Genomic DNA, 25,636 nt, shown 5'->3' on the forward strand with positions numbered 1-25,636 from the left:
CAGCTGTCTTGTAAAGCCCATACTGAAATGTATGGTCTGTGCCAAGTCCCAAGAATCCACTGGTGTCACCATTGCCTTTGCAAAAGACCTGAGTTTGGCTCAGGCTGCAGCAGCTTCACTCAAATTTGAATAATCTTAACCTGTTCACAAAAAACTTGCGTTTAATTGAAGATAATCTGTATGGGGACACAAAGACTACCAATTGTCAATGGTCAAAAGGGAGCACCTTGCCTCCACAAGAGCAGATCAGTAGCTTGAAGGTGTTGAACCTCCTCCTGCCTCCCTGTATTTTGGGGGCAGAAGGTGTCTTCTGGGTCTGATACCAACTGGAGGACATCCTGGTGTTCCAGCCCCATAGTAGCCCTATATATGCATCCCAACTAGGCTAAGAACACATTTGGACAGGGATAAATGGCTTCATTTCCTCCAAAAGGGAATTGGTCTGGGTGTGCCAAAGCCACTTAAATACCTGAACCAACACCTGGAGGTGAGCACATTTTTTTGTGTCAAAGATGATTATTGCTGTGAGCAAACAGCTCATGCAGACATGTGCAAGTTGAGCACAGCTAGACATACACTAGACATAAAAAGGAAAATGCCTTTTCCTCAAGGAAAAGACCATAGAGGCAGCGTGATTATAGCCAAGGGGTCAAGGGAGTGATTTATTGGCTTGGGAGCCAGAAAACAAGATAAGGACCTCAATACCACTGCAGATTTGAGTAGCCCTGGCTGGATTAGCTCTCTTCTTTCACTCCTCATCTGCCTTTTCTGTTCCAGTCTGGCATCTCTGAGCTAATGATGTTTCTCACAGCATCTGGCACAAAGCAGCTCAGATTTTGGATAATGTCTTGTGTTGGTAATGTTTCCTTGACAAAAAAGCTACAGCAGGGAAAGATGAAGGTCCAAATTTTGTAGAGGCATGAGGATGGCCAATTCCCATCGTATTCCCAGGGATCTGGTGTTATTTCCCAGAAGGTTTGTGTGAATGTGTTGGGGAAGGTAAAAAAAGAGAGATTTGAGAGAGTGCATTTTACCAAAGCAAACCTAAGCTCTGCAAAACCTTGTACAACTGGACCCTGTGCCGGTTCTTGTGTGTTGGGTGGAAGTTTTAGCAATTGGGAGCGCAACACCCCTCACTCCTCTCCCAACTGCTGTCCCAGTGGTATAACTGTCTTTCTCTCAAAAAAGGAGTTGGGCATCACGATGCTCAAGAAGTACAGTTTTATCACATCATCTCACTCTTGCAGAGGCTAGTCCAGCTGGAGACGGTTATACACTGAGACAATGGGACAGCTCATTAAAGTGGCTCAAAATTAAAAAGCTTTGGGGTTTTTCTAAAATCAGAAATCATCCCTGGAAAGGCAAGCCTATCCCAAATATGCTACTACAAACCAGGAGACCAGTCCTTTAGATGATGGGAGAAACTTCCTGACACTTTACTGTTATCTTCAACCCCATGATACCTCCAGCTCATCATCTCAAACCAAACAGGGGATTGTGGGTTTTGCTGTGCATAGAGCCTGTTAAGCTCCAGAAGAGGTTCAGTATCACCTTGTAAGACCCTTTTTCCACAGCCTTTAAGCGAAGGAAGCGGCATGCCAAGGGAAGGGGAAGCATCCTGACACACCTCTCATTCCTGTTGTCCATCTCTGTGTCCACCTGTGTTTCCATCTGCCTTCACCTGAGAGATTGAGGGCAGAGCAGTTCAATTATGGGATTGATTCCTAGAGCTGACACGGGTGTCTAACTCCAAATTATTGAAAGTAAGCCTCAAATTGGCTTTTTCAGATTCTTTTCTTGGTTAAAAAGGATTGTTTTAAATCACCTTTACTTTGAAACAGAAGCAGCATTCAGGGTTTGGAAAGGGTTCACTGGCTGGGAAACCTGTTTCTTATAGCAGCCCCTTCCCCGTCTCCCTCTGGGGCTCATGGATGCTCATGGATGTGGGACAAAAAAAAAACCCTAAATGCTATGTCCTGCCTAGAAAATATCTCACAGCCAAGCCCAAGCCTGGTGAAAGCAAACCGTGTCCTCTCCTGAGCATCTTCCTGGATGTCGCAGAGGGCTGGTGAGAGGTGACACAGGGTGGGAAAGCAGCCACAACCCTGAGGAGAAGGCAGAGGGAGATGGGCAGTGATGTGTTTTTTTCACGTGAAGCCCATCATTGGGCACTCATGGGGCAAAGCATCCCTGCAATGAGTTTCGTACGGGCAGAGACTGGCGTATGTTCACTGAAAAAGTCTGGGGCAGGATCCATGGCCCCTGTCAGCATGCTGTAGGGATTTTTGGGGGCAGCTACCATAGGGGTAGCAACTTGGGGTAGCCCAAAGCTAGAGGCGAGGGAAAGGAAATCGCTGACGGTGCTGTGGGATTTATTTTGCTCTTGCAGAGGCCAGAAAGCTAGAAAAACTCAGTTATCAAAATGCTGTGCTAGGAGTCATTTGTTCATGCCGCATTCCCATGTCCAGCCCTGCTTGTGTAATGGCCAGGAAAGCGCTTATCAGAGCCTGATACCAAAGTCTCAGGAGGGAAAAAAAAATCTCTGAGCAGTTTGCTTTTTCTTCCAGAAACCCAAAGTTGAAAAAGCAAAGTAAACTCCATTCTCGCTGTTGGCGTGCTCGCGTGGCGTGGGCTGACTTACCCCCGCAGGCTGGTGGGGTCCTGCTCACCTCCGTTGGGTTGAGTGTAGTCAGTGGTGGCGGCTTGAGAAGCACCAGTCCCGACGTGCATCATGTAAAATATATATAACAATAGTATCATAATATATATGATAAATATAATATCACTTAATAAGCTGCTGGAGCATCCTGTTTGGTTGTCGCAGCCCCTTGTCCATGTCAGCCTTCAAATAGGCAGCGAGGTCCAAGCCAGCCCTCTATGGTGCTGCACCAGCAACAGTGTCGGTGAGGGACGAGGACGATGCAGCTTTGTGCTCCGTTTTTCAGTCGAGCGGCAGAGCTGCATGCTTGTGCCCAGCGAGGCGATAACGGCAGTGCCATCACTCCACGGCTTGCTCCAACGTCGAGTCAGGATGCGGCCAGGGTGGATGCAGGGGCCGGGAATCATCCTTGGGACCAGCATTGCTGCAAACAAAGTACCTCGAGGCCAAGGATGAAAAATCCCTTTAGTGGCCCTGGCTTCTGGATCAGACCCAGACTAAACAGTTGGCTGGAGACTCGCTGCAATCCCTTCGGGGCCCCGGGGGTATTGCCTGCAGCGTTGCTTTTGTAGGACATGGTCCCTTTTGCCGTGCTGTTTTTCTCGGGCCGACCGATGGGGGCTTGGGGCAGAGACGATGGTGATGTCAGCTCATCCCTTTGCCAGGTGTCCTGCAGATCCACAGGGAGCCGCAGGCTCTGCCCATCCCCACGCAGGGACACCCGTCTGCCTGCACCTCCTTCGGGTGCTGCTCCGGTCCCCCCACAAAGGGTGTGCCACAGCGGGGTGGGGGGAGAGATTTCGGCTAGGAATAACAGAGTGGAATACAGAACAGGGCTGAATGGCAGGAAATACTTCCAGATAACAAAATCCATGGCACGGCAGCAGGGATGCGGTGGAGGCCCTGCACGTGGACAATTCGTGGCCAGCCCCGGAGCAGGAGCTGGGCTCCAGCTCACTCCTTCGAACTTCGTGCTTTCCCAGCATCTTCCCACTTGCAAAGGAGCCTTGCAGCTTTCAGCAGAAAGAATTACACAGAAGAGGCTCCTTTACTCAAGGAGAGTTAAAAAATGCCAGTGCTGCCCTTTCTCGTGCTAAATGCTGAGGACAGGTGTGTGATGGGTGGCTGCACCAGTCCCACGTTGGGGATTGGGGTTTGAGCAGTCTCGTCAGGTCTCTGTATGACAAGTTCAACACTCCTCGCTGGGAGCTGAATCTAATTACAAAAAAGTAATTCAGATTCAAAGATAACTGAGGTCAGAAGGGACCTTTGGAGATCTCCGGACCAACCTCCTGCTCAAAGTGGGGCCAGCTTGAAGTTAGGGCCAACTCTGGAGGCAAATCACATTGCTCCTGGTCTTATACAGGCAGGTTTTGAATATCTCCAAGGATGGACATCACCCCATCTGGGTTTTTTTGTAAAGCCTTTTCCAGACATCTAATGGGGCTTTCCCATTGCATCTCATGCTGTCCCCATGCATCTCCCAGCAGAGTTTGGCTCCAGCCTCTCTATACCCTCCAGGTAGGAGCACTCCTGGCCCACCCCAGTGTTTCCCTTATGTCCTTCTTTCTCAGACAGTCACAGCGTGTCTGGTGGTGTAAGTACAACCTCGCTACTCAGTATTTTGTTTTTCCGTCCCATCCTTAATCATGCGCTCCAGCATCCCAGCAAAAATGCAGTCAGCACCCTCACGTCCCGGAGAGATCTTTATTTTCCTAAGATTGACCATGCAGCACTGAGCTACTGAAATCTTTCCAACCGGAGAACTCCCGTAAAATAAATATGGAGGGAAATGTTTTCCACATTGTGTCACTGCTTTGTCGCCTGTCACGTTCGCAGAGGGGAATGGGTCCTCCAGCTCACACTAGGATACCATTAGCTCTGATCCATCCCAACCCCTCCCTTCCCTGGTAGCAAACATCTCCGATGGCAGGAGCTGTTTTTGAAACTAACGGGTTTTTAAATGATCTTGCAAATAGGTTTTAGTCTGTGTTTGAGCCTCACCTCCTTCAAACCCCATCTCAGTCAGCTGTGAGTGATGCTCGGTGTGGGAAGGCTCGCACCAGCCGTGCCGCCCTTGGATGGGTTTTGCACGTACCAATTCAGCGTGTGCTCTGAAGCCTAATTACACCTCTGGCAGTGGGAAAAAAAAAAAATCCCAAGACGGAAGGTCAGTTTGACAGCCTGAGATACACACTGGGTTGGGGTTTTTTTGCATCACCATTACTTCCCTTGATCCCCCAGCGAGCCAAGGAAGAGCTGCCTTGTACCCCAGCAAGGTTTCCCGTGCCCTCCAGGGTCTCACCGCTGCAGTGCGGCGTTATTAACGCTGCCAATCAAGCCTCCCCCAAAGCGATGCTGCTAACGAACTTGCTGTGAACTCGGCCGTGGCAGACGCATGATTAGCGGGGATCAGTCTCCATCCCTTTGAAGGGTGAGAGGAGCGGGGTTGGGACCTGTCTGTTCCCAGCATCGTGTTGAAAGGTGCTGAGAGCAGGCAGCAGGCAAGGAAAAGGTGCTTGGAGAGCCATGGGGGGAGGGTCTGGAAAGGCAGGAGGGGGTTCAGGGAGCTCCTGTTTGCTCCTGGGCTCGGGGACATCAGGGCTGTGTGGGGGCAATCAGCCAGCAGAACCGTTACCGGAGCAGACACAGGGGGCTTCCTTGCTGCTTGCAAATCTTCTTCCAAGCTGCATTTCCTTTGAGTTAGCGCTAACACAGGGAGGGGAGATAGGCGTTCGTGCATGAATAATAAAACCAGCATCCTCCTGTCCATCAGATGAGATAAAAAGCCCTCAGGGACACAAAGGAAGACAACATTATTATACAGGTCACCAATAGGTTATTCTACAATCCTCCTGTATGGGGCTTCACTCCCCGTTGCTGGTAGCACCGGCTGCAGTAGGGACCATGTCTCCTGTGCAGAGCTGTGGGAATGGGGTGGCCAGGGCAGGGTCAGCCCTGGCGTGGGGTAACACGGTCCGACAGCTACAGTCAGCGTCGTTGTTGCGCATGGCAAAAACAATAACACCACTGAGTGAGCCAAGCCACCTGAAAAGTGGTCTCAGGATACCCCCATCATCTCTATCCCCCTTTCCCAGGGATGATCTTGTCAGGATGGCTAAAGTGGTGGTAGCTGGGAGGGGACAGCAAGGGGACACGGTGACTGGGAAGAAACGTGAGACCTTTCCAGGTGTCGCGGTCCTTCTCACGTGCTCCTGGAGCGTGAGCTCCTCTCTGTCACACCAGATACGCCAGGAGCCGGAGGGCGAACATGCTTGATGGGGTGCAAGACCACTCTGCACTGCAGAGTGAAAACTGGGGGCATGTGGGGCTGGGACAGGCTCGGGGCTTTTCGTGGGCATGGTGGCATCCCTGCTGGCAGCTGGTGGCCATGGGGGCAATGGCAGGAGCCATCCTGCACCCAGGGCTTCTCTGGTTCCGGGCGACTCCGGGACACAAGAGCCTGCTTGCCCCGCTGTGGGGTTTCCTGCTCAAATCGCTCAGTCCCTGGCTTCATCCCGGTGTGAGAAATTTGCCTGATGTTATGGCTAAGTCGCTCATCCCGCCTGCCAGCTCGGATTAGATCCTGTGATTTGTGTCAGATCAGATTTTGGAAGGTTTATTTCACACTGGTGATGTGCTGCACTCGCAAGGACAAAGGTGGCCGTGGGGGGAGAAGGAGTAGGGCAGAGAGATTTCCTGGGAAATATATATTTTCTCTTCTCTTCTCTTCTCTTCTCTTCTCTTCTCTTCTCTTCTCTTCTCTTCTCTTCTCTTCTCCTATCCCAATATATGCTATAAGGGTGTGGTGGTGAAATTATTAATATTTAAGATTTGAGAGGTCTGGCTCAGAAGTTTATCCTAACTGAAAGAACATTCCTTTCAAATAAAAGCTAACAGCCTCTGACTGTTTCCAACTCCTCACTTCTGAGCTAAGATAATACTGGGAGGGCTACTCCTGTAGGCCCCACCAAGAGACATCTCTCTGTATTGTCACTATATTTACTGTTTGATTCCTTCTTAGGCTTGTGGCAGTTAGCAAGCTCCCTGAGGATGGATACCTGGCTTTGCTAACATAGAAATTATTATTTTCCTCACCTCTTTTTTTTGTGAAACAATATATAGGGTGGGTCTCTGCAATCACTTGGCAGAGAACAGGGGATCAGAGGGTGAGATGCTGTCCGAATGTCCTCTATGACATGTCCTTAATGGCACTTGGGTTATTATGCACTTGGAGTCTCCAGATTCTCTGACAAGGGCCAGTCTGAGCCCTCCGCACTGATGCCACCAGCTCTGTCACAGCATTGCACCATCAGGACAGCCACAGGGAACATGAGGGACCTCACTCATGATCTCCCGTGATGCTATCTAGGTTGCTCAAGAGCAGCCACCTCTCTGGTTGGGCTCTCCTGGTTCCTCACCCAGCCGAGGGGACAGGAAGGGTCCCAAACCCTTCTTGAGCCCCCCAGAGCATCTCTGCTAAGCGCACTCAGCCAACGAATCCAGCAGCACTGCCTTCTCTCTGCCAACCCAACTCCCCAACCCCTAAACAACCAATTCCAGGTAGCATCCAGCTGGAAAGGGGTCAGTTTTGTAAACTTTAACTTGCCACGGCACCGTTGAGGTGGAAAGCAATCAAGCAGCAGTCGTGGTTCTCGGCACCCAGGGAGGATTTACGTTGCGCTGGCAGCATGATGGGCATTTTTTTAACAAACAAGTCTTTAAAAGAAGTACTTGCCAAGCATCAAAATATTTCTCAATGATATTAAGGGCCTTTAGCAGCTGTAATTTAACTGTGAAGCAAACTGATGCAGGCAAAGGACCACACAGCTGGAAATTTGTGCCGCAAAGGCACCATTTTATGGCTGTTAAGCTGTTGGCCTCTCTACGTTGTAAAGCTGTTAAACAAACACAGTCCTTGGCTCACACCACGTGTCGGTGAGGCACAGTGTTTTGGCAGGAGCGGGCTGACAGAAACAGGGGCTTTGAAGGAGCTGGGAAAAAATAGAAATAAGGAGAGAAGGAAAATTCAGGTGGAGGAGGAGATGCATGTTGGCCATCACAGCCGCGTGGTGGGAGAAGGTGGTCTTGGAAACAGAATGGGTAGGTTCACGTGGAGTTGCATCCTCCTCTGGTTTGGCATGGGCTGCGATTGCCATGCACATATGGATCCTATGCATCCTACTGCTGTCGCAGCTGGTGGTCAGTAGACACTTAAGTCACCCTCTTGCAGGAAGGTGATATTCTAGGGAAACCTAAACATGGAAGATTTGGATGATATTGATAGCTTTGAATGGGGAAATAGGTGTCCCAGGAGGATGGGCCACATGCTGCAGGCTGTGTATACTTTGCCACATATTACTATATGTTGAAGCAAGCTCCATTAGTGCCACGAGATGCTCCAAGAGCAGCCCCAGCCTGGCAAACACAGGCTGAGCCCTCTTCTTAATGGAGACATAGCAAATCCATGGGGAAGAACTAAAATACACCTGCTGAACTCAGTGCTCAAAAATTCAAAGAAATGGGGGAAATCTCCACAAAAATAAGAAGGTGCCTGGCTATTTATTATTTCCTTCCATTCTCTTCTAGTGGTCAATGCTTATTCCTCTGGCTCAGAAGCTGATCTTAGGAGGCAGGAACGGCTGGTCCTGCTGCGGGGATGTGCAGTGGGAGACGCATCCAGCTGTGCTGCCTGCAGCTGCCTGTCCAGGACAGGCAAGTCCAGACGCTGCTGCCGTGAGCTGTTTTTCTGGGTCGAAAGATGTTTTAGAACACTGGTGACTCTTTATCATCAGGAGGGCACCAGGCAGAGGTGGGCAGGTTGATCATCCCAGGTTGGTGGGGCTGTTACCCTGTCCAAGGGTCCCACCCTGCAGTGATACTCCAGTTTCTGAAGCTTCCCAAGAAACTTTGTCCTGGCAAGAGCAGTTCTTTTGCAACCAGCTTATGTTGGGACTTACCCAATACCACCAGACTGCGTGTGTTATACTGTTTTCTCTACCAAATATTGACTGTGTGGGGCTTTCCATTGCTACCAGACAGACCAAAGACCACTAGAGAAGTTGTGGCTCTCGCATTGGCAATAAAAAGGGAAGCTGTGGTAGCATCGTTGGCCTTGCTTGCAGCATTTCCTCCTATTTTTTCCATGAAAGCTCTAAATTCTGGAGTCTAGCTTCTGTACTTTGTGGGTTTTTTTAATGCAACTTCTCAGCCATGAAGGGATGCTGCAAGGCTTGACTCTGAACAGTTGGAAAGCAATGAGCCAAGTAGCAAGAACTGGTGTTGGATGTGTCTTCATTCAGGTGGTGGTTTGTGTGGTTGCACAACTTGATCTTCTTTCAGGCCCCCTCACTGATGTGTGCCCATGTCTTAGTCCTGACAAGTGGCTGCAAAGAAATGGCTCAGTGTTAATAGGAAGAAACTAACAGGACATTTTTCACCTAGAGCTAGAAAAAATGTTCATGAGTTTGTTTCCCACTGATTTTGGGTGATCCATTTTGAGGAGACGGGCTAGAAAATTATTGCTGCTGCCAGGTGAAATTGGTTTTTTTCCCTCCCTGATGGACGCAGCTCTGCTGTGTGCATTTTTTTTTTTTCATCTAAAAGCAGCCATTTTGATGAGAAGTGGGTGAACGTCTCCTGGATGAACCCAAAATCTGCCAGCCTTGCACGTCCTCTTGCTAAGTAATTTGCTGCTCCGCTGCATTTGGAAGATTGCACTGAAGTTGCTTTCCTGGCATCTGGAGCCAGTTTGAGAATTAGTGCAAAACTAATTTGGTTACAAATCTCAAACACACCAACAAAAGCTATTTTTAAGCCTTTGAGAAGTACACTGCAAATTAGACAATTCAGAGAAAATATCACAGGGGTTTCTTATCCTTATTTCAGCCATCAAATTCTCCAAAACTGCAGGATCCTGGTGCAATTGGGTGGCTGAGATCTAGCATGTCCCATCACCAACACACAAAGCTGTGATCACCTCCCAGGGAGCATCATGGAGGTCCCATGGGCTCTCTTGGCTTACTAAAGGTGTTTGTGGCTGTTGGTTCTTCCTTCTTAGGGACATCATGTGCTTCCTCATGCCCCAACCTCTCATAATCACGTGAACCCCAAAACTGGTGATATTTTTAAAAAATAATTAAGGTAAAGCTCATAAAACAAGCAAATATCCATGGCTGGGGCAGTATAGTGGGAATCACATCCCCTCCCTTGGTGTCCTTTGGCGCAAACTGAGGTCTGCATCAGATAATGCAGGAGCGCTGGCGATACCCCACATCACCCCGCTCATCCGCCTGGGCCGTACCCAGCCCACGTTGTTTGTTCACCTCTCAAACCTTCACTGCCTTCAAAGGGAGCCTGAACAAACTCAGATGTTTTAAGGACTACGCTTAGATGTAGTCCTTCTCTTCCATACGCTGTGGGAGCCGAGCTCTTTGCAAGGCAGCATAGCTCTGCGATGGGGAGCAGCTCAAAGTGGTCCCTCACCCTGTGCATCCCTCCCAAAGGTGTCAGGATGCTCGTGCAGAGCCCACCCCCAAAAATAACCCCTCCAGCCCATGGGATGGGGAGATACACCTGCACGATTCTCTGTGTGATACAAGTCATAGCATTTAGCACATTATCGTTGTGGCTATTCCCCCTCCTGTGGGCTCCCAACTGCATTTGGCATGGGGAAAGCAGAGAGGCCGCAGCTCCCAGTGCCAGGGCTGATGGCTGACATTTATTTTGCCAGTTTGCTTCAAACACCGTAAACCCCTGTGTCCGTTCCCCGGGTGGTTTGGCTGGGGGCCGCCGTTGGCAGTACTCAGAAGAATCAATGATAACCTTTTCCTTTGCTAAGGAGTTTCCTACGTACCGGGTAGCAGAAGATGCTGAAAAACAAATGAAGCTTGGATTCTCCATGGGTCTCCCTGGCATTATTCCTGATATTTAAAAAACCAAACCAGTTCCCCGTTGGTTTTATTAGCCTTTCTATCCTGGCATTTAAACAGAGTTGGGATTGGCGCGGTCGGTATCTGCAGACACACGCTGTGATGCTTTCAGGGGTTTCTCTGAAGGGCACGATACCCAGGGCGCTGTGTCCGAAGCACCTGAGCTCCTTCGAGCTGCTGGAAGGCATTTCAGCACTGCAATTGCTGGTAATGCCGCCCCACAGATTATCTCGCATTAAAGAGCGAAGGGTATTTGGGTCCTGGGAGCGCAGCTGGGCCGTGGAGTAGGAGCAAAGTTGCTCTAAGCCTCAAGACTGGCACTTCTGCATCTTAAGCTACAATGATATTTCCGTATTTAATTCTCTTGGATAACCAGTGGGATTTGAGTATTGAACTGAGCTGAGTTTGTGCACCTCTTGCAGGGATGTCCTGAACAGCATTCTAGAGCATCCCAGGGCAGAAAGGTGTCATGTCCATCTGTGCCACCCTGTGCCTGGCAGTGGTTTCTTGGCCCTCACAACTTGACCGATGGGGTTCATGCTTCCTCTCTTCTTGGTTTCAGGCATGGAAGAAACGCTGGTTCGTCCTGCGCAGCGGTCGGATGAGTGGCGACCCCGACGTCCTGGAGTACTACAAAAATGACCACTCCAAGAAACCTTTGCGTGTGATCAACCTCAATTTCTGCGAGCAAGTGGACGCAGGCCTGACTTTCAACAAGAAGGAGCTGCAAGACAGCTACATCTTTGACATCAAGACTAGTGACAGGACCTTCTACCTGGTGGCTGAGACCGAGGACGACATGAACAAGTGGGTTCGCAGCATCTGCCAGATCTGTGGCTTCAACCAGTCTGAGGAGAACACAGGTACCGTGAGAGCTGTGTCCGTGGCCAAGAGCATCTCCTGTCCTGTCCTCACAACAGGGTCCGGCTCCTCTTTCAGATCAGACCTGTGGGAGGGGGGTGCAGCCCACCACAAGGCTGGGAGTGCTGGAGTGGGGAATGGATGGACACTTAGGAAGCCTCCATGAGGCTTTCCTACCTTTGACATCTTGAAGCAGGGCAGGCTTTGCCCCTGTGAGCCACCTAATTCATTTTTACCCCCCCGTAACTGTAGACCTTTGAGTGTCTTACAAGAAGTTGGTGCGGACTGGGGACTTTTTTAGCTGCAGCCTCTGTCCTCATCCATCACCAAAGTCCCACTGAGAGTCATGGGAACCAGCAGTGAAAATCCCCCTCATTCAGAGGTCTCAATCCCTTGGTGGAGTAGGGGAGATTTACTGGGACCATGTCCCTCACTGCTGTGGTTGTCCCCACTGCTGACAGGCTCTCATGTGAAGAACAGACACGTCTTCCCCACCTGCATCCCCATCTCCTCCTGGGACCCACTGGGAAAATGCTGGGAGGGGAGAGGAAAACACCGGGAGGTTTTGTGCAGCGGTGGGAGGTTTTGTGCAGCGGTGGGACCTGTTCCACCGGTCGTGCTCCACCATGCAAACTGAGTTGCACTGTGGCAAGCCTCTGCGGTGAGCACCGGGGAGCTGCCTCCTCTTCCCCGGCACCATGAGGGCTCACATAAATCCGAGTGAGATGGGATGGGGTGGGGGGTGAGCATGGGGTGCAGCTCTGCAGTCACCCACCAGTCCCATTACATCTGGTAGCACTTCTGGGCATCTTTGCTTTATCTCATCCATGGTCCCGTCTCATCCAGGGGACTCCAGTCCTGTGCTCGGTCTAGATGAAACTCCCCATAATAACGTCCAGTTTGAATCTGTTTTGCTCCGTCGCAGAGCAGCTGCCATCCGTGGGAGCTGAAACCCTGCCAAGAGCTTGTCAAGCAGGACAGCAAACAAAGCATCACAGCAGCGCGGATGCGTTCTCCACCAACTGACGCATGAAACGGGACGTCACCTTGGCAATGGGCGTACAAGTGGTAGAAAGGATCCTTGATAACACTGCCAGCGCGGTCTTTCAGGGAAAGGTCAGGCTAAATAAATTACATCCCGTTCCGATGTCAGCAGCGCAGTCCTCGAGGTTCAGTGAAATTGTTCAGGCCCCTTTTTTAAGAGCTGTTTTGCTGGAGGATTTTCCATTTCACGTACATTCAGCTGGGGGAACTGTTTTTCTTCCCATTTAGTAAAATGAGCTTTCAGCCCAGCAGCAGTGGGATCGATACTGGACTTCAGTGAAATATAAATCTGGGCAGCAAAAGGAAAAACAATCTGCCGCTTGCAAGTACATCTGTCCCAAAGGGCACATAGGGCTCGTCAGGCTGCAGAGATCCGAGCCCTATTCCCTGCAGGATCATGGAGTGACATCAGCAAAAGAGGGACAAAAAAATCCCTATTTGTAACAAAATCACAGCTCGTTAATGGTGTAGGGAAAGTACCCACTTGAAACAGTACCCAGCTGCCAAAGCATGGTTTTCTGAGTCAGCTGAGAAACAGCCTGCAACGGCGAATGCAGCAGATGTGTCCAGATGCTGCAGAAAAAAGGGAGCATGAATTATTCAGGGCTGGTTCTTCACTTTGGTGCTTACTGAAGCAGTGACCCCACACTCACCTTTCCTTCACCGTCCCTGCTAAGTAATGGCAAATAAATCATCAATTTCCCAAAGCAGATGATGTTTGTTTGAAGGACCCACGGCCCGAGGCTGGGCAGAGAGGTTGAGGGATCACTGCAGCATGATGGCTATTGGGAGTCTTGTCCATCTTGGAGTACATAAGCCCATCCTTCATATGTGTCAGCTGGAGGGAGAAATAAAACAGTCGTAGCAATATTTGTAACTGCTGTGTTCCCTGTTCATCACCTCCTTGAAGCCATGGGTTGATGGATGGGAGAGTATGAGAAGTTTGCATGAGATTAAAAGAGTTCCTGGGTAGAAACAGAGCTTGAGACATCTGGCATTTCTTTCTCAGATCTTCACCCCCTCATCCTCAAGCCTCTCTGTGCCTTGTAGCCTCTGCCTTGGAGAATGAATGAGTCAGTAATTGGATGCACTAAAAAGGGGAGGAAAAGGTAACCATCATGGGCAGGAATAGCTCCATGCTAATTGTAGCAATTAATTAACTAAACCTCCCTCTCCCAGCAGACAGGCAGTGTGACGGAACGAGATCAGAAACTGCTGGGGAAGCCACTGTGCACATTTTTCTGGTTGTGCTCGTTCCTGGGTGCGTGACTGCTTTATACTGACCTGAAAGCCTTGCTGGGTCCAGCCCCAAAGCTGGGCTGTTTTGGCTGGGTTATATTCACATGCCAGCCAGGGAATTGCTCCATCACTCGCAAAGGTGATTACTACAGCTGCCATCACATGCTGAATTACCTCCTTCTTGAAGGGATAGCCCACATCAGCTGAGCCCCAGCCACTGGTCACAAGTTTGCTTTTAACCCACCGGTGGTGGAGGAAAAACTCATTAGCTTTGGGGGCAGTTTGGGTAAAAGCCTATTTCAGCAGCTCCCCATGATGGTAGGGAAAAGACAGGTTTTCAGTTGCTTTTTAGCACAATTTAGTGAGTAAATGGGCAACCCGAAAGCAGCTGCACGTGGCGATGCAAACTGGCTGCAAACCCCCTGCACCAGCTTGGGACCATGCTTGGGTGCTGCCCGTGCTCCCAAAAGGCAAAAAAAATTAAAAATCCAAACGAATTTATACCCTTTGATTCTTCATTCTGTTTACAGCTCAATGGAAGAGTGTAAATTTTCTGTCGCTTGGTTTTCACATTAGTCCTTCATGTCCTGTCTAGACTGGGGGACTCTAAGGATTAAGAAATAGGATGGAGTTTAGGCGTTTTAATGTCATGCTGCGGTTAGCTGCTGGTTTAGCTGATCGCCAGCTGCATTACACATCTGGTTCATTGAAAGGAAGCTTGTTTCAGCCTCAGGGACCTAAATGTCAGTGAAGCGGCAGGTACCGCCGGCTGCCCCAGCACCGCCGAGGAGCAGCCGCTCCGCAAAGACGCCGTGGTGGCTTTGTTCCCCACCCCGACCTGAAAATAATTGCAGAGTGGTGTGATTACATCTGCTGGGAGAAGGGAAATTAAATTGACTCTAAGGTGTTTACCCAGACTGTGGCAAAGCTTTTTGTTTCTGTTTACACCTATTTACTTTGAGAGCTAATTACTATTTTTGAACAAGGGGAGCCTTGCAGGATCCTGGCTCCTCTGCGGGTCCAAGCAAGGCGATGGTGCTCAAGGAAAGTAGATTTGCTCCTGGCTCAGCGCTGCTTTTACACTGCAATTTGCACTGGTGCTACCTCGGCTGACTCAAATACGATGCGGGGAGACCTGCCGGGAACACTGAGCCACAGGCTGCGGGAGAAACGCAGGCGCGTGGGTATTTCAAACCATCTGCATTTTCCCTGCCCTAGTGGGCAGGCAGCCAGGGCTAAGCTGTGAACTGGATTTTCTCATATGCTTTGTTTGTTGGAGTTAGAAAAAATACCAAATCCCACTAAACATATTTTGTGTGCCGTTAACCCTTTCTGGAGCTGATGCTTCAGCCCAAACCCCGCCTTGTCCCATTCCCAATATGACAGAGGTGCAGCTACGGCAGCGTACAATTTAATTTCTAGTGAACCAATGTATGTCCTTGCAGTGAGCATGTCCTTGCAGGGGTCCTATGCACAAGTTAGTTATTTTGGAGGGGTCATACCTTTATTAACTCTATCCCAATTTACTGTGCCACCCCCAGCACCTCCATGGAGCTCCTTTTCCACCTCCTCCGTGGGGCAGGGGCTTTCTCAGGGGCTCAGATTTGTGAGTGCGGAGCAAACACCTGGGGGGAGTTTAAGAGTTTATTTATGCATGGCATTAATGCTAGAGGTTTAGCCCAGCTATGAAGCGGGGAAGGGAGTAGTTGCCGGGTGAGTAAATGTCCTTGTTCTGAGCTTGGAGAGGGTGGACGGGGCGTGAGAAAAGGATGGTGCTGGGCTCCTGCCCCAATGGGTTGTGTCTGGCAGCAGTGGCCTTCCCCACCCAGCCCAGGCATGTCGTCTTCTTTTTTTTCATCTGGGACTTTATTTCTTGTATTTATTTCTCTGCTTTCTGCCAAGGGGCTGTGCCAGGGCAGTCCCAGGCTCTGGCTCACTCCTTGCTCCATCTCCAAGGCTCAGCGCTGGCATTTTGCGTCACAGCTGGGATCGATCTCCAGCAATCCCAAGGCTTTTACTGTCTCACTGAACGCAAGTCAGGGCCAAGCATCAATGTTTAATGGAGAGCTGAGTGTCTCTCCTTCCTCCTTTGACACAGCCATGCTCACTCCAGCAGAGTTTACCAGATCAGCCTTTGGACACCAGTCACTTTCCACTTACATTGATGAGAGCTCCTATGCCCCACGTACATGGTCTCTACTGAGGATCTCTTCGGCTTGATGCTGCCCCAGACCCTCCACTGGTTGCCCCCTTCCAGCCCATGACAGCAAATTTATTGGTTTAGTACCCACTTGACTTGCTTTGGCTGGGAGTCCCATATGGGTCACTGGCTGGTTGCTCCCCAACCTGCTGCCTGCTCACACAAGCTGCCTGCAAGTCTGTGCTATGAGCCCATATGGCTGCTTTTGCTCCCTCCTTCCTTCTCCCCCAAAAACCTGTTGGTCCCAGCATCAGGCCAGCAATGCCCCCCACCCCATCAGTTCCTTGCAGCCAGGTTTGCATGAGTGTTTGCCGAGCAAAGGGAGCTCGAGGTGGGCTGGAGAAAAACCATCACAAAGATACCCCTGAAGACTTGTTGGGAGGACAGGAGCTGCCCAAAAACTCAGTGAAGAGGCTGCAGGTAGCAAGACTAGAGTAAACATATACGTTTGCATGTCATACACCACCCACCTCCCCCAAATCATCGGTGTTCGCCATCCCTGCACACAGGAGTGGGGCACTGGGGAGCTCACACAAGGCAATGGCCCTGGGGCAGCCCCCACATTCCTGCTGCTGCTACCTCTTCCATGGCCAGGTGGAGGGGAAACACTAATGACCACCAGAAGACCAGGTCCTTCCTTGCTATTGTGCCCAGCACACGCCTCCTTCCTTCCCTGCTTGCACCCTGGAGGAGTTACAAGCCCAGTGCCATGCTGGGGGCTGAGAAATGGGGGCAAGGAGGGAGATGTGGGGGTGTCCTTGTGTCCCTGAAAGCACCCGGGCCCTGATGTGCTTTTTTTCGGTGTCTACAGGCAGCACTGCCACCTAAGGGCAGCTGAGCAGGCAGCCCCTTGTGGAGCCTTGTGCCCTCAAGCTGCGCCAGGACTTGACTCTTCAGCTTCTGTTGATGCAAGTCGATTGGTCTTGACTTCATCTTTAAGCCGTGGTATTGGTTGTACTTGGATATCAGCTCATTTGGAGGTCAGTCTGTCCCCCAGTAGACAGTATGACACTCTATGACAAGTGATGAGTGAGAAATGGCGATGAGCGAGCGATGAGTCTAGTGGAAGGTGTCCCTGCCCATGGCAGGAGGGTTGGAACTAGATGATCTTTAAGGTCCCTTCCAACCCAAACCATTCTATGATTCTGTAACTACAGCTGAGTTGAGCTTAACCCATGGGGTAGATGGGGCAGATCTGGTTGGGTTCTCTCATGTATCCCACCTTCCCACGTCTCATTCACCTACCCAAAGATCTGATGTCCCCTGACCAGCCTGGGACTTGGAAGTGGCCTGCACTGGGACAGCAATGTGGAGTTCGTGAGCCTTGAGCCCTTTCCTCTCACCCAACAACCTACCATACATACAGATGTAGCCTTTTCCTCAGTGTTCCCATCAATACTTTCTGCACTCAGCATCATGGAGCTCCTTCTTTTAAAAGACCATATGTCACATCTAGATCCACTGGTTGCACATCTCAAGGGCATTTGGATCAGTCCCACCCATCCTTCTCTACCATGTTGTGAGTTTTCCTAACAAAAGAAACAGCCTTGGCCACAGATTTGCTCTGCGAAGGCAAATGCAGATGTCATGTCTCAGCCCCAGACTTGACCCAGCCTGTCTGGAATGGATGGGGGAGACCTGGTGACCCCAACTCACTTTGCAGCAGGCTCATGGTTGAACTTCAGGTGCATTCGAACGCCTCCTTGCTTGAGTCCCAGTTCATCCTTTAGCCATCCTGCCTCTTTAAATTTGTTCCAAACTTCCCTGACCCTGTTTTTCCTGCTCCACAAACAGCAAGTTATTTTAAGATCTGACACTGTTCAGCTTTTATCTCAGTGTAAACAATACTGGAGATGGAGTGGTCTTGGCACAAAGGAGCAGCTTGAGAGCAGTTAAGTGCCTGCTGCCTTTTTCCCCCCTCTTTTTCCCCTCTTTCCCTTTGGAGATGAGCTAGTTCAGGTGTTAATGAGTCTGCTGAAGAGCAGAGAGCTACTAATGACCTGGAATTTGCTTCCTAGAAGACAGAAACAAGGAGAGATCGTTGCTGACCTCTACCAACAGGTCAGGGTCTCCTTGCTGTGATTCCCCTGGCATTTTGGAGAGGGAACCAACGTCATTGAGAGTGAGACGTGCTGGTGGTTATAATTTGTCCACTTTTGGGGAGAAGATGGAAAAAGATGTCTAAAATGAGGTGAATCATTTGCACCCGGGAAGTGCCTATTTCTTTCCATCAGCTCTCCAGGGAACCAGGACTGATGAGCTCAGGTGGACACAACCACTTTGTAGACTCCTAAAACTCTGCTGAGATGAATCCCACCCATCTCAGGATTGCTGTCAAGACCTTTGAGATATTTGGATCTTCAAACGGTGTCATTTGTCATCATTTCATTTACACCAGATGAGGATCAACCCCGACTATTCTTCCATACCTTATTCTTCTTGCTGTACTCAGCTCTTCATCATGCTGTATTACCAGAAGCACTGCAGGACCAGAGTCAGGACTACATTGCTGTGATGGTCACTGTCCTTAACACTGAGAGCAGATTTCTAGACCATCTGGGTGCCAAGAAAAGGACTGAAGCAAGGATGCAGAAACCAGAAAGCAAGAGAAAAGTTCTTAAGGTACCTACATGATTAGAAAGCCAAGCTTCTGATGCAATTGAATAGCTGAGGTTTGCAATGCTGGATCAGCATTTTCTTAAGAGTTTGGGATTAGGAAGTGTAGGAATTTTTAGGATTTTATTATTTAGATGTTTTATTGTGGCTGTGGACATTTTGGAGAGGTGGGACTGGAAAAATCCTGAAGATGTGTCAGCCTTGTGTTTGCAAACCCATAACTCTGCCATCCCAGTGAGACCTCTGGAAGATACATGTCAGTTGAGTCCCCTTTGACCATACCCAGCATTGATGGGAACTGGCAGACGATGCGGCCGTTTGTGGGAGCACCAGGTTTATAGGCGAAGAATGCTCTTAATCTCGCCACAAATAATAAAACCATCAACCAACAAAAAAGAAAATTTATGCTCAGCTTTTAAAAAAGACCAACAGCCAAATACTCCAGTTCTTCATGACTGTTTCCCAGCAGGCGCCCAGCACAAGGGTATCCGACCAGCCTCTTCTGAAGATAAATATGGAGCTAGGGCCTTGGGGAAAATCCTGCACTTTCCTGGCCAAAGTCCCACTGGGTTTGCTGAGCTTAGAGCTGGGATTTGAGCTGGGAGGGAAGGAAGAAATGTGAAGTTCAAGAGGTTTGGGGTTTTTTTAAAGCAAAAAGCATTGCCCAGCCTTTCCAGCCCAGGTTTCCCAGCAGAGACTGGCCGGCTGCATTCATACCTCTCAGCCCTGCCTGAGCCTGTCTCCTGGGCCAGGTACCCAGAATCAGAAACCCATTTAAAATAATTCTTTGTTTTATAATTGGCTTTTATCGCTACGAGCCCTGTGCGTGTCAGGTCAGCCCCATTAGTTTAATGGGAGCTGAGGAATTTTTAGGATGACTTACTGACCGTGGAAAAATGAGTGTGGCAGACAGTATCAGCATCGCATCAAAAAGCAAAACCACGCAAAGCCTTTGGAAACAAAAACAGCTGATGGGCTTGGAGCAAAGCGACCGGCAAAGCAGCACTGTCTGAGCAAAATCGAGGGAGGGAGGGAGGCATTTTGGGTGTCGGCCAGCTGGGAGGAAACTTGCAGTCAGATTCGCCTGCATTTATATTTCCCAGAGGGGTCCTGGGACTGGTTTAGCCCATGTGCCCCAGCCGTGCCACGTTGGGGTTCATGGAGCTGTATCCCATGTCTGCAAAGTTGCTCAGGCGTCGGGACATGATGCAGATCTGCGGGCAATACCCAGCACGTAGGGGCCAGGCTGGGAAATGCGATGGACACAGGACTCCAAAACGTGTGTGTGTGAGCAAGTTGGAAGACAAAGGAGAAAATCACAGTGACCTTCATGGTGGATAATTTCAGGCAGTTTTTCACAGCGTGACTCTTTTTCCCCCCCAAGCCAACATATTTCTACTTTTCTTCCCTCCGTATATTTCACATTGTTCCCTCCAAACCTTTGACAGGGGCCATGGCTTATACGCTCTGAGCACTGCTTTATAAAACCTGATAAAAGCCAGGACAGATTTAGACTCTCATTTCCGAGACCCCAATGCCTGTTTGTTTACTGGTTTGTATTGCTCTATATTTCCAATTAAAATGGAGCCTGAGTAAAGGGAAAGCTTTCTAAAGCCTTTAAAGCCTTTGAGTGAAGGCACATGGAGCAGGAAGGAGCCATGAAGCTGTCGATTGCTGTGAACTTTCCATGACACCACTCAGGGTTTGTTTCCAGACTGATTTTTATTTATGAATGCAGTAGCATTTATTACTGATTTTATCTGTAAAGATAACACTTCTTCCCTAGATGGTTTCTATGCTTCAGTTATAATTACTGCCTGCTTCTCAAACATACTTCTGCATTATTTAGGGTGGTACAATGTCAGAGCTGTAGTGTCGGCAATTTATTACTTGGACTGTGAGGTTACACCCGATCCAGGGATGCCCATGTCCACATGTATGCCCTGGCCACATCCTGGCTCCCTCTGGGAAGGCTGAGAACATCTCTCAGGGTCCCTCATGGTGTAGATGTAGCCAAGAAACCAGTTTTCTGCTGGTGCATACAGGTGTTGCACAAGCTCTGAGCATAAAGGCAGCCTCTGCTCAAAGGGATTCATCATCAGGGCACAGCATAGACATGTTGGTGCATCTTTTCTTCTTCCTGTAGCCATTTGCTGCCAGAGGTAGCTCGGTGATGGTACCTGCTCCCTCCAAGCTAAGAACGGTCTTAAAAGGGACACTTGGCCACAGGTCCTGAAAAACTTGATGAAAAATGAGACTGTGCAGGAAAATGAGATGTCGTTATCTCTCCTGTTCCCCCCTTGCTCTCAGCCTGCTTCTTCTCTCTCTGAGAGTCAGACCGAGGAGGGGGTTACAGTTTCCACCAGGCATTCAAGGAACAGCTTAATTGTTGGTCCATGCTTATGATTGCTTTAAGCGACAGAGTATGAGGCAAATACTTACAGTTAAGCATGAAAAAACACCCCAGCTTGAGTCTCTATCCTTGGAGAGACTCAAACCCCAACTGGACACAGTTCTGAGCTGGTGTAGCTGCCCCTGCTTTGAGCACAGAGTTGGACTAGACCATCTCCAGAGGTCCTTTCCAACCCAAATATTCTGTGATTCTGTGTTTTTTATGAGCTTACACTGCAGGGCAATATCAGGCTTCGGAGTATGGTGAGGAGCTGAGATACCTCAGCAATCCCAGCAGGTGAAACTGGAGTAGTTCCCTGTCTGCATCACCAGGAAGGTGGGAGGGCAGAGCAAGAGATGAGACATTGCCTCATCTGAGTCCATATCACAGTGTATTGTCTGATACCCCTTGGCTCTGGGTAAGTCCAGACTCATGTTTTCTTATCCTTTTTGCTCTGTGTGATGTCCCTCATTGTACTCCAGCCGCTCCATGGCGGGTGGTGAAGCTCTGGCAAGTGTCAGCCTTTACTGGGGATTCAGCTTCTTTTCATGCTTACTGGGTCATTGTCACATGCTGAAGAATGTGTCTGACTCGTTTGCACCTTTGATTGATTGCCACCCTTTATATCTGTTTATTAGGATGGAAAATAACATTTCACCTCAAAAATTTCATCATGTGTTCTTTCAGCTCCACATGACCAAATCCCATCCTGGCCAACACAGCTGCTCCTTGCCAATTTTTGGTACGATTGCCTTCCATCATTTTACTGCCAAATACATAAACTGCCCCTATTCGCGTATGCCATTGCTTTTGAAGTAAGCTGGAGTTGAGTGACTGATTGCATTTGCTATTTTTTTTTTTTTTTCATAACTGACAACGAATCCTCTTTTTGAAGTGTTGGGCCAGCGTCTGGGCACTCAGGCACTTGCAAATACTTCATCACGTGTAAAAGTGTAGTAAATGGCTATTGCACTGCCTGAGGCTCCAACCTCACCTTTATCTCAGGGCAGATCACCTGCCCTGCCAAGCACCACCTTGTTTGACATTGCTATCTGTGTAAACCATTCCCTGGAGCTTGCATATACTTTGTACAGGCTCAACCTTGATATAAAGCCTTTATGATGGTAATTATTTTTGCTGGCTTGCTGTAACAGTTCACATTGCTCTCAAATGAGTCATGATGAAGTCTTTCAAATACCCACTTGTAATCCATAAATTCTGTGATGAGTCTTTTTGCTAGTTGATGGTTGCTTTGATGATTAGTGTTAGGGTCAAAACCTGGTCAAAACATGATCTCCCAGGTGAAAATGTTGCCTTCCTCTCTTGAGAGTTGTCTGAAAAAAATTCCTGATAAAGCAGAAGACTTTGTCTTTCCTGGAGAGCACTGTGGTGTCTCTTCAGTCTTTACATTTTTGGGTTTTTTTAAGTATCTCAAACCCAGTTTCTTGACACCCATGGCTTTTCCTCATACCCAAACTTCATTCCATGAGTCTAAAAAAGGGGTAGATTTGTGATTTTCACTTGAAGCTCATTCTAACTTTTACAGCTTTAATATAGGTTTTAAATACCATTATATCTGTTCTTTGGCATCAACATAACTCCTTCTGGGGGTCTGAGATCCTGCTGGCTTTTCTGTGATGCTCCAGAAACTCACTTCCACTATTTCTGCTACCTTTAAGAAGAAATGCAAATGCTTTTAATTTCTTTGGCATGTTGCTGGAAGGACCACCCTATCCTCTGCCTGCCACTAATGTTTTTATGCAGATAAGTCCATGATTTCCTAGCCCTGGACAAACAGTGCTTCTTGCAGTAAAAAAAAAATCCACTGACATATCTCGTTAATGAGAACACATGCTACTGTCTGGTGTCTCCTGGTGCAGTTTGAAGGGAAGACCAACCCTGTATTCACAGACCTGTATGACACAGAGTGGTTTGTTTTACAGATAAAGTGGCTTAAAGAATTAATATTGCCCTGAGTGCAAGAATGCCCTTAGTTGTATTAGATAAGTTAAAATATTTGCTTTAATAATGTTTATAAATGATGAAGTGAGGCACAAATCAGTTTTCCTTGTGGGTGCATTGCTGCATGAGTGATCCCTGTGAAGTTCTCATGTCTACAAAGCATTTGGAGATGGAAAGCTGGAGCAGGCTGGTTTATGGTCCGGTCTGGTCCTGGTAATTCCTGCATTCCTGTGGTCGTAGCCAAAATCCATTATATCATGGCTTATTCCTCGCAGCATCTGCGGAGAGAAACGGATCCAATGCATATTTGTTACAACCACTTTTCATCCTATGGGTGAAGGACTCTGTGATAGTGATGAGAGGGGCACCAAGTGTTGGCTTTCATCCAGATCTGTTTCAGCAGCCAAATACACCAAGTCTGGACATGGGTCATCTAGGTAATTAGAAGAAAAAAAATCCCATTCCTGTGAGGAAGGAAGAGTTCCCAGAGGTGGCACATATGGAGTCTGAGCAAGCTGATGCTGGGGGAATGCTGCCCTTGCAGCGAGCAGAGCAGGTGACAAGCCCATCACAAACTCCACTTCAGAGGTGGTAAAAATTCAGCATGTTCATTTTCACTCTCACTGGAATCCATTTTCATCCGCTTTCAGCATTGATTTTGATTCACACCTTTTCACTCTGAATTTGAATGAATTTATAAAAAAAAAAATCAAGAGTTTCTCTCAGAATTGCGCTTTCACATCTAAAAAGCACATGATGAAGATCTTTGGTTGAAGAAGGGCATTCCACCCCCAAAAAACGATCCACTCTGATGAGAAAGAATTGAAACACTTTGACCTTCTCCTCTTTTACTTAAAATTCACTTTTATCCTCTAAAGGTTTCTTGTAATTTCTGGCTGCAAGCAATCCTTTGGCAAGCTCCTATTTTGATTAAATGGCATTTTCCAGCTGGAGGATGTCAGAACATTTTCAATTGGCCCTCAGCCAAGCGTGAAGCATGGGCAATGCACCGGGCAAGAAGATGTGGATTTTGGTGTGGGTGCTGGTACCATCTGTGGTGTGTGCAAGGATGGGCACAGCTGCAGAGCCGCAGATAATGTAATCTGGCTCTTCAGGGTTTTAAGGATGGGCTCACCACACTTTGCGAGCCGCATCTGAGTGAGGAAGAAGAGGGTGAGGAGCTGTTGAATAAGCCCATGGGATGGTTCACAACCCATGAGAGAGCATCAGGGGAGAGAGGGTTTGCTCCAGTCTTTGGATGCCGGAGAATGTTTTGTTCCTGAGTCAGGGAATGAGGAATGCCAAAATCCAAAAATACTACGCTCAAGGAGATTGTGATAAATCTGCCTTGCCTGAGTCTCCTGAGGACCAAGCTCTGCATTACGCTCTGTTGCCCCACTAAACCCAGCTCTGCTGCTGCTGTGTGTTAAAAATAACCACAAAACCAGCCCATGCTTTAGTGCACAAGGTTCAAACAGCAACATCCATGCTGGGAGCTTGCCCCGCTGCTCAGTGCAGAAATATCCAGTGGGGAGAGATTTGCTTGTCTGCAACCAGACGTGATGGGGAGATGGAGGGTGTCCAGGTGGAAACAGTCGTGCACAGATATAAGAAATGCAAGAGCGTAACATGGAGCTGAACTGATCGTGACCAAAGTCCAGTGGGATGTCAAACCCAGCAGGATCCAGAACTCTAGCCCAGCCTGCATCTCCTTTAACCACCTTCATGTCTTCCTTGGGATGATCCTGGAGGGGTACGAGCCATGGTGGATGGGGGACGTGGGGACAGGGACAGGGCTGGGGCTGACCCTAACCCAAAAGCGCTTGCAGGAGAGCCTGCCAGCCCTGCGTTTTGGAGCATGAATACCACAGTAATGTATTGCTGTGCTGCTTTCAACCCACGCCAGTTCTTGCCTTTGGCACAAGCCACGGACCCCAGTCCCTGCCAAACCAGTACAGATGTTTTAACACTCACCGGAGCCCAGATAATTACAAACAGAACGGAGAGACTGGTCGGGGTTGTTTTCTTTTCATTGCTTGAACTCTTAGCCATTCTCAAGTGAGACACCTCCCACTTTCTGACATTGCTTTCAAAGACATTTTTGTGGGCTGCATTGCTAATACTTGTTTTATTAGGGGAACGCTGAGAAGCCCCAACCAGGATGAGGATCGCACCATGCCCACTGACGTAACGGTGACCACAGAGTGAAACAAGTGCAGGGAAGATGAGCGGAGCAGCTGGGAAAACATTTTCATGGGAAATTAGAGCTGGTTTCTAACCAGTAGCTTTCCAGCCATGGCATTGCAAAGCTCAGTTCATTTTCAAATGGGTTTGGGGAGTGTTTTCAATGGGATGAAACCATGCGATCAGCTGGTAGGCACTGGCCAGAGGATGCTGCAGGTCCTTCCCACCCTAGATCCTCACGGGAGACAGTGGCCATCGTGGCGAGCTTGTAAGCAGAGCAGATGAGATGAAGGAAGGAGCAGCATCTCCTGTTTTAATGGAGGGAAGCCAGCAGCAAACACCTTGTTCCTGGTCTGTGCTTGTACAACCCTAAGATAAGGGAGTCTGGCCCGTGATCAGGTTCTATGTTCCCTCAGACCATTTGCAAAAAGCCAGGTTTGAGTTTAATGGATGAGAACTGATGTAGCATGAATTAAACCAGTTGCCATAGGCATCTCCCCTGGGGACACTTAGAAAGTATCTGCGGGGAGGAGGGCCAAGAAAGCCTC

The 25,636-nt window shown here is 48.9% G+C and overlaps 1 protein-coding gene across 5 annotated transcripts in view; it reads left to right on the forward strand.

Moving 5' to 3' along the window:
* GAB2 (GRB2 associated binding protein 2) overlaps positions 1–25,636 on the forward strand; it is a 108,202-nt gene that overhangs the window by 54,006 nt on the left and 28,560 nt on the right. For 4 of the 5 annotated variants that reach the window (XR_011329008.1, XR_011329007.1, XM_069808542.1 and 1 more), the window contains exon 2: positions 11,153–11,453. Coding sequence is in view for 2 of the 5 variants with exons in the window: in XM_069808541.1 (XP_069664642.1) it covers positions 11,153–11,453 (301 nt within the window). In the remaining 3 variants the exon portion in view is untranslated. Of the gene's footprint in view, positions 1–11,152; positions 11,454–17,847; positions 18,557–25,636 lie in introns of those variants that run through there. The other variant, XM_069808543.1, reaches the window with a different exon arrangement.

This window comes from Haliaeetus albicilla, chromosome 20, assembly GCF_947461875.1.
Source record: "Haliaeetus albicilla chromosome 20, bHalAlb1.1, whole genome shotgun sequence".
Classification (NCBI taxonomy): domain Eukaryota; kingdom Metazoa; phylum Chordata; class Aves; order Accipitriformes; family Accipitridae; genus Haliaeetus; species Haliaeetus albicilla.